The 15,016-nt window shown below is 39.6% G+C and overlaps 2 protein-coding genes across 3 annotated transcripts in view; both read right to left on the bottom strand.

Annotated features, from left to right (window-relative positions):
• The window catches only part of WDR35 (WD repeat domain 35), a 45,112-nt gene extending 42,743 nt beyond the window's left edge, over positions 1–2,369 (bottom strand). For both annotated transcript variants that reach the window (XM_027641088.1, XM_027641089.1), the window contains exons 1-3: positions 2,261–2,369; positions 1,533–1,650; positions 700–771 (exon numbers count right to left, since the gene is read on the bottom strand). In XM_027641088.1, coding sequence (XP_027496889.1) covers positions 700–771; positions 1,533–1,650; positions 2,261–2,284 — 214 coding nt within the window. In that variant the 5' untranslated portion in view covers positions 2,285–2,369. The remainder of the gene's footprint in view (positions 1–699; positions 772–1,532; positions 1,651–2,260) is intronic.
• Positions 2,370–4,377: 2,008 nt separating this feature from the next.
• Positions 4,378–15,016, bottom strand: part of MATN3 (matrilin 3) — a 16,013-nt gene continuing 5,374 nt past the window's right edge. Inside the window, exons 3-8 of the mRNA XM_027640929.1 lie at positions 14,327–14,449; positions 13,775–13,897; positions 13,071–13,193; positions 10,976–11,098; positions 6,567–6,674; positions 4,378–4,849 (exon numbers count right to left, since the gene is read on the bottom strand). Of these exons, the coding sequence (XP_027496730.1) occupies positions 4,794–4,849; positions 6,567–6,674; positions 10,976–11,098; positions 13,071–13,193; positions 13,775–13,897; positions 14,327–14,449 (656 nt within the window). The 3' untranslated portion in view covers positions 4,378–4,793. The remainder of the gene's footprint in view (positions 4,850–6,566; positions 6,675–10,975; positions 11,099–13,070; positions 13,194–13,774; positions 13,898–14,326; positions 14,450–15,016) is intronic.

The following is a 15,016-nucleotide window of genomic DNA, read 5'->3' on the forward strand; positions in this document are numbered from 1 at the left end:
GGCAGCGTGTGAACAAATGTACAGAAGCAAACATATCATGATCTTTTATGTAAATACATAAAAATATATTCCTGTCCCACACAACAGAGTAGCACTTCCATATTAGCCATGCTGAAGTCAGAGACAACAAGTACTATACCAGCAACACTACACAATTAAGAAAAACCCAAAAGCAACAACAACAAAAGTCCCTCTTTGTACATATAGCACATACAACAGCATCACACACTTAAATAGAAATCAACATTTCCTTCTCAAGATAATGAGTGGGCACCAAATAATATGGAAAAAAAGAAATTGAGGTAATACAAAACACAAGCTAGGCTCTGATGTCCAAGTTCAGACTTAACCTTGCAAAATCCATAAGCAAACTGGAAATCATACCAGGCAGAGCAGAGATTTTTCCGTGCAGGATGCTCCACATGTACAAAATCAGCCAGGAGAACTGAGGGAAGGCTGCATTAGTTTGATTCCCAACCCAGTGATTCACTTAAGATCATGAAATATTGACTGCAGGTCTTTCATCAGATAACTTGGTAAAAATTGACAGCCAAGCTGTTACATACCCAAGTTGAATACTGCTAACCTTTATTTCAGGCTTAAAATAAAAAGTTATACCAAAATTACTCTATCAGCTTCACAAAATCTTGTATCTTTTGATTCTAACCAAAGGTAGATTAAATGCCTAAATACACTTACCACTGTGACCTTCAAGAGTTTGATTGACAGAAACATTGCTAGGAGCCGCCAGCCCCTTTATTTTTGCTTCATCTAAAATAACAAAAATCATATAAAAATAAACCTAACAAACCATACATATTATTGTGTCTCTATGAATACTGCAGCTCTAATCACTATTTCCATCAATAAATCACCTAAAAGTATGTAAATGGTAACCGCAGGCTGAATTTCCCACCCATCAGCTCAATGTGTTCACTATTGACATCTGTCATCCAAACTGATATATGCTTTATGGCCTAGCACTCTTTCAGGAAAAAAAAAAACCACAACAAAATAAACAAAATCCCCCACAACAACAGCTGTGGCTATCACATTTTATTACATTCAAAAAAAGGTTTAAAAAATTTTGAGAATAGATTTTACTTTTCTTGGAACATATTTATTTAAATGAAAATACACAACTTTCTCCCAGAAATTACTAAGGTGGCAGACAGAGAACATTCAAACAAAAATCATGAAATCATGAAAAAAGTTCCAAAATAAAGGGAAAGCCTACACAAAAAGAACAAGAATTAAATGCATGCCCTGAAAAAAGAAGCAGAAGCACTTAAGAAAACATCAGCAGATATAATAGGCAAATTACACATGCATCATATACGACCAGCTGAAGAAAAACTGTTCAAATTAAAGTAATGAAAGAATTTGATGTTAGTGCAAATATGTAAGTAGCCAGATACAGATTTAAAACACATGCCATATCAACAGGTAACCTGTGGAAGAAGTTATGCTTTCTAAAGTGTGGTGGGTGTTGTTCTTTAAAAAAAAAAAAAAAATTAAAACCTCTCATTTACCTGTTTGTGTTTCTAATTTTAGAACTTTCAGTAATCCGTCCTCTCCACCACAGGCTATGAAACCTTGATTCTTATTCCAGGAAATACATTTTAAGCGGACATTACCGGGAATTGCAATCTGAAAAAGAAGTCCTTTGTATCGCTACACAATTGCAAGAATCACATTTTATTTCACATGCTCTACCTGAACACCTCAAAGGCACCTACGATAGCACGTGAGACAAATTTAAGCACGTGAGAAAAATTTATTTCTATTAACAGAGCAGTACACGCAAAAAGAGACAGAAGACACAACGACAAGCACTAGTGAAGCTGTGCCACACTGCAGCAGTTGAACGCATGCAGTAAATAACAATATCAGGACACCTTCAAAGGTGTGCTGACCAAGAGGACAGAGGGGTCACACAGTGCACAGGGCTTCGGTCTCCAGCCGTGTCCAAAGTATCCCGAGGGAGCAGCTGCGGAGCTGCGGGAGCAGCTGGAACACTGGAGACCCAACCCCAAGCCCCAATCCCAGGCCGAGGGAGCCGGGGGGACAGAGCAGGGCAGCGTTCTGGGAAGCGCTGCACCGGGACCAGACGGCCCGCAGCGAGAGAGACCCCGCGGGTCCCTCAGGGCTCCGCGCTCCCGATCCCGGGGAGCTCCCGGGTGAGACGGGGGGCGAGTGGGGAGCTCCCTCTCCCCCAGAACCGTCCGCGCCCCGCGCGTCCCCCGTGCCCCAGGAGCACCTTCTTGCACAGGTAGATGAACATCGCGGCGGAGCAAAGGGAGCGGGCCCGGGCCGCCCCGCACGGCAGCGTGGCCGCCGCGTCTCCCTGGCAACGGGCGCGGAAATGGCGCCGCTTCCGGAGGGGAGCGGACGGGCGCCATTAGCGGGCTGTGCCCCCCCCGCCGCCGCGAACGGGATGCTCCGGGGCGGGGCCGTGAGGGACCTGGGCGGTGGAGCTGTGGGTAGTGGCCGGGGTTGTGTGCGCGGCGCAGCCACTGGCGGTAGTACTCGGCTTGGTTATGGCTTAATAAAGGTCACTCTGCTTCTACGCGAAGGAAAATCGCAAAGCTTGTGAACCCCAAGTTCTGTGCGCGCGGCGTTTGTAGTGTAATTTTTATCAACATAGAATCACAAATGGTTGGAAGGGACCTTAAAGTTCCAATCCCCGTGCCATGGGCAGGGACGCCTTCCACTAGACCAGCTTGCTCAAAGCCCCATCCAACCTGGCCTTGAACACTTCCAGGGATAGGGCAGCCACAGCTGCTCTGGGCAACCTGTGCCAGGGCCTCACCAGCCTCACAGTAAAGAGTTCCTTCCTCATATCTAAATGTGTCTAAGAGAATTTGTATCCATCTAAATAATCAATGTCTCTCTTAAGTGTGTAATTAATGGCTTGTGTCACACAAGGTAACGAATCCCATTTTTCTGGACAACAATATGTCGTATTTTTAAAAAAATCGGTTTTATCACCTTAGTTTACCTGGTACTCACAAAATGAGACAGATAATTGCTCAGAGGAATTGAATGTAAATACTGTCATTTGTAACATAAAATGGAGTTATGAATACTAGTGCATGAAACAAAGCCTACCCAGCTGACAGCTTGCAAGACACATCTGGCCTCCAGGACAATTTTCCACTGTGGTATAAAATTTTACATCTCATCTGACAACTGGCCTTAGTGTAAATGGGACTGATGTCATCCACTCTCAATTGCCAAAAAGTTGTAAAGTCTTGCATTAGATTTACAACTTGTTTATTCTTACCAATTATGGAGGCCAAGGCATACTTCTGGCCCTATAAATCCCTGTAGAATACCCATGGCTAAACAGAGGACATGAAAGAAAGCTGGATATAAACATCCCCGACTTAGAGAAAAAATATATGCATACACAGCACTTTGAGGAACCAAGTGTAGCATAGCCAGGTTGTCCCACTAATTGAACGACAGCAAATTAATACCAGTGGGGACACATCATAAAATATCGACCACAGTCCAATCCAGCATCCTTGGACTGTTTATAGTTTGTTTTTTAGCCCTTGCTGAAACTGTTCGCTTGTGCTATTAAGTGTTATATTCCAACTTAACATTAATATATAGACATACCTGAAGTCTCACTCCCATGTGCAGTGAACATAACTGGACTTGTTTGTATCTATTATGTGCAGGGTATGAAACATGCACAGAAGTCATTAATATGTCCTTGGCAAACCAGTTACCAGATATTTTATGTAATTACATTGCAAAGCTCTACAAAATGTGTTGGAATTTTTTGATTAAAAAAACTTAATCATAGTTTTGACTCTAAATTTAAATATACATTCTAAAGCATTTGGATTATTATAAGTGCCAGTGTACAAAAGTAGTAGAGTCCTTTCACAATTAATTTTTTTAATTGTTACCTTGTGTGTTTTCTTCTACAAGCACAATAGACACAAGTAGTCTCAGTAAAGTCCTTGGTATGACAACAGGAATGATTAACTAATAATAACTAATAATTGACTAATAAGTAAATCTTGCAGGATAAAAACCTTAATTTGGGGGATATCTGTTAGCATTCTGAATGTTAAACAACATTTTTAATGCTTGAAATTACTGTTAAACCTTTTACCTATATTAATAAGTACTTGTAGGTTTTAAAATCAAATGCTTCTTTTTCCAACTATGTGACTTGGGGACAGTATCCTGTTTAATTCTGTGAATTTCTCCCATTTATGCCTCCTTTATCTTTGAGGTTTTGTTTCTTTCTTTTTTTAAACCCTTTATTTCATAACACACATCTTTTAAGTCGTATACAAAAACACTTCCAACATCAATGTGCATATCATACTGTACTTTATTAAAATAAATTACAAGATCCCAACTTACTTTCCCATTTAACAGACAGAAGACATAGGCACATTTTTTTCTCTGTCTTGCCATTTCACAGTTTTATATAATGTGATATACTGTATCCATTCATTTTTTTCTGTATTTACTTTGAAGTAAGAAAATAAAAAATGCAGTTATTGCAGAAAAGCAGTATCTGCTGCACTACTTGCAGTACGAACTGAAGCACAGCAGGTGTAGTGTTATGGCTATGAAGTGACTGTACATGAAGATCCTCAGGGTCACTGTATTTTCAAGACTGTTTTCTTCATGAAGTCTACTTGACACTTGTCAATAACAACAAACCAACTCCTGTTTTGTAAGCTGTGCAACAAAGTAAAGCAAAAAAACTACAAAAAGGTTTTATTCTGAAAGATTATTTTAAAATCAAGCAGAAGGATAACTCAGACAGCCTGCTGTCTGTCTTGATACGCCCACAGCTTCTCAGACACTTCATCTAGTGGCCAGTTGTTAAGGGCAATAAAATAGATGGCTATAGGGTTTGTTTTATTTTTAATCTTTCTCATTGCTGCATTTTCAACACACATTTCAACACACAATCTGTTTTCTAGATGAGGTCAATACATGCTTGAACCACAGATTTCAAAACATTTTAGAGACCTGTCAAGGTCTGGCATCTTCCCAAATAATCTCAACAACCCTCACTTCTTAGAAGGAATTGGACCAAGTGACATTCAGGGCTGAGAAGTGGCAGATGATTGTCTGTGCTGTGTTTTCCAGGTTGTCTTGAAACGATGCTAGGGATACAAATGGCCTACCAAAGAAAAACTCTGAAAGGAAGCCTCTATTCTTTATAATCAGGTAAAATCCTAACTTGACACCACTGCATTTTTTTGCTTAGCATTAGCTCTTGAGGCAGAAAAATTGATCTCTGAAGGACATGCTACTTCTAAGATGACATTACAGGTTTAATTATCTTACTGTTCACTTTTAACTACTTAGATTCCCAGAAACATATATTATAATCCAAAAAAATCACTCTTCCCTTCGATTTTCGCAGGCAGATAAACTGAACTTCAAACACAGTGCAAGAAGAGAGATTTGCAATTAGATCTCATAAAAATAACTTTGAATTTATTCAAGCTCTGGGAAAGCCTTTTGTCCTTGGCAGAAGTTTTCATTTGACTTCTAGACTCTTTGGCAAACTGAAAAATTCTTTTATCTGTCTAAATTATGAGTTCATGTCTAAAACTTACTAGTTTGCTCTTCTTCTCTGACTAATCCTAAATGGCCATACTTCTTTGAAGTCCCAGGGATCAGAATGACTACCACTGACATAACGCTCCTCTAAATCAATCCCTCTTTGAACAAGAGTACCTTTTAGAGAAAAAAAAATGCAGTTTCAGAAATTTCCAGCAAGGAAAATCTGCCACAGTCCTTGGTAAATTGTAAGTGATCAACCACTCTCACATTAAAAATTATGGCTTAGGATGGACCACAGCTTGTCCAACTTTAAATTCCAGTTATTAGTTCCTGCCATGCCATCTGAGGGCATTTATTCCAGCATTCAGGTTTGTGTGGTAGCACAGAGTTCACCACTTTCTTTTTGTATGTTGTTTGGGTTTTTTTCTCCCACATGTTTGCAGAATGTTGAATCTGGGAGCTGACCACATTTCTCGGCACCCTGCATTGCAGCTCTCCCATTTTTCTGTATCCCAGGAGCTGGTTATTAATAGGTTTGCACATTTTCACAGAACAGAAGGTGCATGAAAATCTCTTGGGACAGTGCCTGCCTCTGCAGATGGGATGCAGAGGAATACCACACCTAAGAGGACTCTTGTCACACTGTGAAGTTGACTCTGAAGTTCTGGGACATAATAGGAGCGCTCAAAAGTGAGCATTTGTTGTAACAGTAAAAGTCATCTGGAAGAATTATAAATAGATCAGTGCTTGATGTTCAACATGGCATATGTAGTCTAGGGGACGTGGCCATATGCATTTGTTATATCTGTGTCATGATACTAACGCACTTCAGTGAAATGTGAAAACAGGGGTGTTTGCAACAACCAAGATTTTTTTTCCATAATTTTTCTTAAATCACATGGAAAATACTTTCTCTTTTGAGGGATATTTCTTCCCTGGTTTATATCAAAACAGCTACCTCTAAAATACCAGTACAGTGCTGAATGCAGGAGCTCAGGTAAGAAAAAGGATATATTTTGTGGACAGAGCTTCAAGGCGTGAGGTGACCGAGTCCTGGAGGGCAGCTATGGCCTCACACTTACAGGACTCTTCAGTTGTTACGAGACTGCTCGTTACAGCTCCTAAGAGAGAAAACAGCATTTAGAGTATTTATTACAATTCCTGGCCATTTAAATCCCAAGAAAATGCTTGATTCTGCAAAAGGAATTAAACCCATGCTGTAAGACTACATAAAGCACTGCAACCCAGGGCAGTTGGGAAGGAGGGATGGCAGTGAATAGGGGCTGGTGTGTAGCCAGAGAGCTGAGTGTCATAGTCCAGGACAGGAAAGACAGAGCTTGACTCTAATGAAGAAGGAGGCAGAGCAGGGACTTCCTTTCCTGCCTACCTGGATCCTCTGCACTCTTTAAATTAGACCGTTACAGACAAATATAAAAAGGGGTGTGGGTGCAGGGACCAACTAACCTACCCCATCAGCTCTAACTGCTAGACTAGGGTGAATCTTCCCTTCGCCCTCTCATCCAGAATATCCCCATGTGAAAAAGTAGGGCACCCTGGGAAGTAGAATGAATGTGTTCAGGTGATGCAGACTGAGAAGAACCTGCAGTCCAGGTCTCCATCTTGGAAGCAGTACTTTGACCATTAGACTATCCACAGAGGAAGGCCACTGGCATCACTGTAAACAGAATCGATTCACTTGGATGTATTTAAGGTCATGACTACCTTGTGTTTCTCCTCAGAGGAATGATTCTATGATGAAATGGTTTGGGTTGGAAGGGACCTTTAAAGGTCATCTAGTCCAACCCACCTGCCATGGGCAGGGACACCTTTCCCTAGACCAGGTTGCTTAAAACCCCACATAAACCTGCCTTGAACACTTGCAAGGATGGGTCATCCACAGCTTCTCTGGGCAACCTGTTCCAGTGCCTCACAACTCTCATAGTAAGGGAGTTTTTTCCGCATATCTAAATATATTTAAGAGAATCTAAATCTATTTATACAAAATCACAGTTGCTGCCCTGTCAAAGCTGTATTGTAGTGCCATTTGGTGTACCCATCACTCCCAAACACAGGACTTCTGAGAATGCATTAGTCCAAACTTAAGCCTCCACAAGTTTTTAAGCCAAGCAAGAAGGCATGTAGTGATTTTAGACACAAAGAGTAGGTCAGTGCCAGAAATTCATTGTTTTGCATCAGTTTCTGAGATGTGGGTAGAATTTAGATACATAAGTCTCAGCTTGGGAAGGAACTAGAAGAATTGAATTTACCTCTTGGTAAATAATACCAAAAAATGAAACCAGGAGCTTGTGTATTAATTTTAAATACTCTGCATCAGAAGTTCGGCTAAATCATCAATGTGTATCACCCCACAAGTACTCTTGGTCTCTAACATTGGCAATATGTATGCATAGGGAGTATCTTTTTTGGTTCAAGAGGTGTGGGCACAAATCCATTCCAATATAACATAAATATAGAGGGAGGGAATGACATCATTCTAATAGGCCCAAGTGAATTTAAAATCTAGTACAAAGACACAGCAATATCACTGGAGGAGCCAGTTAGTGTGATAGAGAAGTCACCAGTCTCTTAAGAAAGAGAAAACAAATATTCTCATACTCCTCTATAGTTCCATTGAATCTTTCCTAGGTCTTGACCTCAGTCTTCCAGACTAACAGGGGAGCAGCCTCAGCTGTCCTCAAGAATTTCTTTTTCTCCATAATTCACAAAAAACCCAGGGTTCAGAGAGATGATAATTTCATTGTGGTATAATAATGTCAGGCATCAGCTGATGGCTGTGAGTTGTTCGCTGCATGAAAGGCAACTTAACCTCACCTACTACATAAAGTAAATAAGTTAAGGCTGCACCACTTGCTGCAGGCTGAGAACAAACATATCAACAGCTACTGCAGCACAGGTACTGTAGTGAGATAACCATCTACATCTGAGACCAGAATAATAAGTATCCAAAGACAAAGACTTCTTAAAAGAGAGCCTACAGTTATGAAATACACTCTCAACGAGTTATCAAGAGGTATTACCTGTATGTAATACCTGTCTCTTCACGTATTTTTTTTTACATTGCTTGCAAAGGCAATGACAACAGATTATTCATTTTTTTTCTGTAGATATATAAATGCATAACTGATCAATGTCAAACACAGTGCTGTAACAAAGAAACAATGGGAATATTGTATCTGGATACGCTTCTCTTTCATTCTGAATTGGTTTGGCTCCTTTTTTTTTTTGGTTATCAATCATGCCGTTAATATTGCCATTTTGCAGGAAATGAACAGATTCATTTCTAGCAGTGCAGAAATTCATTTGTCTTAGAGCCAGTGTTGAAACTGGTGTCTCCTTGATTCCAGTGGACCTGTATTTGTTCAGCTCTCTTCTTTGGAACATTCCACTGGCTTTATGGTCAATGTACAAAGAAGAGCTGTTCAAGAGACAGCTGGAGGAAGGCCAGTTCAAAACATCACACCAACATGGTTGGTTTCCAGCCAACTGCCAGTTAATTTTTTTATGTCTCATTTAAATTCTCCAATGACAGATCAGATCCTCCTTGGATTTTGTCTGTTTCAACAAAATTACTTTTCCAACCAACTCTGGCAATTGTCCAAGCGTACTCGGAATTATTCTTCAGTCCTTCTGTGAAATTGAGAGTCTTCCAGTATTTTATATTCAAAATATGGGACATTCCTGTTGCCACTGGGATGCCCAAAAAGTCATACAAAACACTCTAAAGTTGTATTTTTACACTGCATTTGTGTTTAAGTCCAGACCAACAAGAAATCATTATTTTTGCAGATGGTGTTTGGCTATATCCACCTGTTTTATAACTGTGCTCTCACACAGAGTCTTTGGCTACTTGATGTGATGGTGAGTTATTCCTGCTCTGAACCAGAGGTCAGACTAGGTACCTTTTGACATCCCTGCCAAACCCAACTTAACTTATCTACATCAGGTTCGGCCAATATTTGATGCCATTATTGCCCATCTGAAAAGACAACAGTTCATGCTTGCCCCACTCAGCTTGGAGGAGTGGACAAGAACATAGGGTTTAGCACTGCAGTAGTTCTTACACCAGTTCTGTTCCCCTCTGGCCCCCCCCCCATCCTCCAAATGCTGGTACACAATTGAGACCCACATCCCACAGACAGATGCCCCAGAACCCCACCTTGCTAATGCCCCCAGTTATTTCCATTTCATAAGGAAATGCAGATTATAACAGATTGCATTTTTAAATACAGTGAGTCCTTAAATGCGTGGTGACAGATAAGAGTCATCTGTAGTTTTAAATACAGTAACTGCTATAACTAAAAAAGAAAAACCAAACTAGCTCAAAACACTAGTGGAAAGAGGCATAAAAGAATGAAAAGGGATTATACTTCAAGGGAGCTTGCAAGTTGATGGAACATTTCTCAAACGGCTTAAAAAGATTTAACACATTGAAGAGAGGTGCTTCAGTAAATAAACATATTCAGAAAAAAAACCCCAACATTAAATTATTACTTGAGCATGTTTTCTTATCTGGATTAAAGGTAAAGCCTTCATAGCAATCACAGGTATGTGATCCACCATAACTCTCACAGATCTGCTCACAGTCATGGGTTCCTGGTGCATGTACATCAGTTCCTACAGAATGCACTTTGGAGGAACAGTTATCAGAAAACAAGATGACATTTTTTAATGCTTCCCAATGGCAATGCTTTTCCATGCTGGGAGCCTGTCCTGTATGAATCTTACCAGGAACTACTGAGATGTGTAACTGATCTTGTCTTGGAGCAGCGAGACAAACTAATTGTCTTACTGCGGATAAATACATTAATTAATACAAGGGATACCTCAGTCCTTGGTCCCTCTGACCTAACCCTACCAGATGTGAAGTGCCATATGAACTCCAAAGGAATGCTAGGAAAAGTTTCCAGTGCACAATAACTTGACAGTAAGGAGACTGGGAAGGAACGAAACACTTCTGAAATTATTATATTTTTACTGTAACACAAAGTCACTGTGAAGCAAAAGAAAGGAACAGCAACATGAAATTCAGCCTGGAAGGGAGGATGTCACATCAGACTGTCTTGCATGATGGTACACAGGTTCCACAATACTGCAAAGTATGACTAACCCCAACTCTTCAATTATTTCTCAGTTCTGAGTTTGCTGAATATTGCATAAATTAGTGAAGGCCTTAGTTCTAAGGTACAAAGACTGAATGATAAGCAGTTACTAGCATTGCTGCATAATAAAGTTCTTTGCATCTCTGAATTTTGCTCAAAGTGGAAAAGGCAGAGTGACACCTGAATGCATGTGAAAGTTTCTCAGACAGATTCAAATATATTAACCCGCTAGTGAGAGCTATTGCAACACATGCACTTGGTTGGGGAGGCTGAGGGGAAAGGGAACAGCGATCTGGTCTTACTTGAGCAAGTCTTCTTGTCTGGGTTGAGGGTGTAGCCTTGGTAGCAGTCACAGGAGAAGAACAGATCATCTCTCACACAGACCTGCTCACAGTCGTGCCTTCCAGGTGCACACACATCAACAGCTGGGGGAGGCATTTGAGAAGAGAAGAATACTAATCAAAATATCCAAACTTCAGCCTTTAGAGTTGGTGATAGCAATTCCCATTTACAAACATGTCTTCATTTAGATTCAAACAGGGGTGTTTTTATTGCATGTCACCATGCCATTAACCACAGCAGGGTACACAGATTGTGTTTTTATGTGGCTATCAACATCACAAAATTAATACAATTTTTTGAATACTGGCAACACTTTTTTGCAGTTGTAACATTGCAAAAGGAATGGAACTAACAAGGACACAGTTACAAAACAATTATCCAACAGAATCTCAGAGAACAAATATCTGGATTTTAAGAGACTATTTGGCATTATTTCAGCTCTAATTGAGTTGGAGAAGACACTGTTTTGTGGAGTCAAAAGACCATAAACTGAAAAGTATACGTGGCTGCTAAAAAAAAGAGACATGACACCCACTGCCAGTTACAAAGTGGGCACTTTATGTGTGAGGCTGCTGTTTTCTGCCAAATCTAACACGTCAGCTCTGAAAGGGCAAGCTGAGAAGGAGTTCCTATATTTGGATATCTTTGCAGTAAGGAGGCCCAGTAAGGCACAAGGAAGGAGAAAGGAAGGAGAAAGAAAGCAAGAGATAAAGAGAGGAAGACACAGAGAAAAGGCAGAGAGAGAAAGAGAGAGAAAAAGAGAGAAAGAAAGGGAACGGGAAAGGGAAAAGAAAAAAAAAAGAAAAAGGGGAAAGTACCCTCTCCTGGACCTAGACTATTTTTGCATCATTCTTTGCATGTCTTTGTGATATAATTATATATCACAAATATATATATAATATAATAATTATAATATATATATATTTGTGATATAATGATATAATTATATATAATTATCACAAAGACTTGTATGGTTGAGAAATCATTAGTAGCATACTGCAAAATGAGATTCAAAAGGGAAAAAAAGCAAGCATATTAGGAAAATAATTTCAAGTTTGACTATGCAGGAGGAGAATCAGTGCTAAGAAATGAGCTTTGGATTGGACTCCCAAAGGGGATGCCTAAGTGAATCTACATTCCCTCACATGTTTATTGCCTCTCTATAATGCCAGGTGAGAGTTAATCCTAGGCACCATTTTTACAAAATCAGATTTTACACTAAACAGGAAGAAATACTGAGGTCCTCTGGCTTCACCTCTTTGAGATGTAAGACCTGTGGCTTAATTGGAGAGATTTGCCTAGGAACCTCCTGGAACTGAAAGCTTAAGTTCAGCACTTTGTCACACACAATGTAGTGTGTAGGAAAAGGATTATTTATAGTCAAGTGGAAAAAAAAAGGAATTTCTCTAAATAAATCATCAGTGAGACATCCAATGAAATTAACAGTGAAGTTCAAACCCTAATGACATGAAGAAAATATAGAATACATATTATCAATATATTTACTTGTATATCCTTAAGTATCAGCTACATCTATGCTCCTGTTCTCCACAAGAGACCAGCACTGGGAAAGAACATTTCCCTCCATCCTCTAGAGCTCTAAGACTGGAGTATTTTTTAAGGTCTCAACACATCCACCAGAAAGAGCAATCACACTCATGATGATACAGACTTCAGTCTCTCTTCCAGCACAGTCCTTGCTCTCCTTCATCTCATTTCCTTGTGCTGCTTTGCTGAAGAGTTTTCTGACACGGGTAATGCACATCACATACTGGATATGGGAATTTATGCTCCATGGGTGTAAAAATACTATGAAGTCCTCAAGGATATGCTAAATGGTATTTTAATATTACCAAATACAAGCTTCACACAACTGTAGAAGAGCCATGGGTCTGAAATTACTACTGTTCATATGAAGAAACAAAGTAGTCCTGTGTTTTAAGCAGTTGTACATAAACTCTTGGATAATCTATCAGGAAAATAACATAAGTTAACCTGATTTTTAAAAGCTACTTGCTTTTAGCTGAACACAGTATTTCCTTAATCAGATTTTACCTGAGCAAGTCTTCTTGTCTGGATTCAGAGTGTATCCTTCATAGCAGCCACAGCTGTAGGATCCATGGTTACTCAGACAGACTTGTGCACAGTCATGCCTTCCAGGTGCACACATATCCATGGCTGTGGTGAACCATGGTTAAGAAAAGAAATCTATTAATCTCTCCCAGACACTCAAGAGTTTTAAATGCTCAGCATTTATAATTACAATTTAATTAGAAATCAACCAGTGTCCTACTACATTATTGTATTATGCTGCAGACAGCTGAATTCAGTTACTAATTATTTAATGGAGAAGGCAGATACCAGGACTGCAAGACACGACTATACTACATCTCATGCAGTTCTTACTTTCATCAGAAATTCCAGCAGTCCTGAACATTCCCAGTAAGGATGAAGCTAAAAAACCAAGATGAGCAATAACCTGCCCTGTGTCAGACTAAGCAGCTAAGCAATGTTTATGAAATACTGTGAAGACCGTGAAATGGTAGATAAGTGCCAAATTGCATTTTTTAATGAACAAATATAAAGAAAATTACAATTTTGTTGCTATTGGAACCAAGGGGAAAGTCTACATGTGAGTTCTCATTTTAAGGATTGATGTCTATAAGCAATTTTTCAAGTAGAAATAAAGAGGGTAAGTCAAAGAAAACATGTCCATATCTCCATGGGTTTCATATATTCAAGTAGCCTTTAATTCTTACCTGAGCAAGTCTTCTTGTCTGGATTCAAGGTGTAGCCTTCATGGCAGTCACAGACATAGGATCCGTTGTTACTCACACAGATCTGATCACACTCGTGCCTTCCCGGTGCACACGTGTCCACAGCTGCAAGATGCACATTAGAGAAACAGTTCATTGTTAATAAAAAGTTGTTCAGATGGAGTGCACATTCACATTTTTTAATATATTTCTATTTGGAGTCAGCTCAAAAATGGCAATACTAATTGAAAGAATTAGAACAAGTGGTAAGAGAAAATATCTATACAGTGTCTGCATCTGAAGACTTTGTTTTGACATCTGGCCCTCATGAATGGATCTGTAGGCATAATTAAAAAGGATGGTAAGGGAAACAAACTACTCACCATTACTTGCAGCAGATTTTTATTCATTATTCATTACTATATTTATTATTATTGAAAAAGATACAGATGTTCAGTGTTTCAACAGAAGTATGCAAGTAGCTTCTCAAACCCAATTATGGTGTTAAAAAGTGAATTTTTTTTCTAGTTGCTCACATTCACCAAATGAACATACTTGAGCAGGTTCTCTTATCTGGATTCAGAGTGTAGCCTTCATAGCAATCACAGAGGTAGGATCTGCCATTCCTCACACAGAACTGCTCGCAGTCATGGAACCCAAGGGCACACGCATTCACAGCTACAAAGGGCATTCACAGAAAGGTACTTCAGTCATCCCAAAGGAAAGAAACAGTCATTAATCATTCATGATTACAGAAGTACATCTTGCACTGTTTGCTGGATTAGTGGTAGTAAATGTCAGTGCTGTGTCACTGTCTCAAAAACTTACAGGTCTCCTTTGCATCATTCTGTAGCCAACAGGGAGAGGTCATAAATGTCACTGAAATAACTCACCACCTGAGGTGGCAGAGGAAAAGATGAATTGAAAAGAGTGCAACAGGGAGAGATTTTAAGCATTTAGTAACATTACACTGGAAATGAGAAATCAGCAATGAAAAGGACCTTCTGGTTTTTTATACCCAGTCCTTTCTATTACAGACAACCAGCTGAAATAACGCTAAAATGTATCAGTCATTGTCTGGTGGCTTACAAACTTCAGCTCACTGGCACAGAACCTGATCTATGAGTTGTTGGTGCACTGGAAAACACTCCCATGTAAACTGAAATGCAACAGAAAGCAAAATGAAATTAATTGAGAAGAAAAGGAAAAGGAAAAGGAAAAGGAAAAGGAAAAGGAAAAGGAAAA

The sequence above is a fragment of the Corapipo altera genome, unplaced genomic scaffold (assembly GCF_003945725.1).
Source record: "Corapipo altera isolate COAL_440 unplaced genomic scaffold, ASM394572v1 46, whole genome shotgun sequence".
Lineage (NCBI taxonomy): Eukaryota > Metazoa > Chordata > Aves > Passeriformes > Pipridae > Corapipo > Corapipo altera.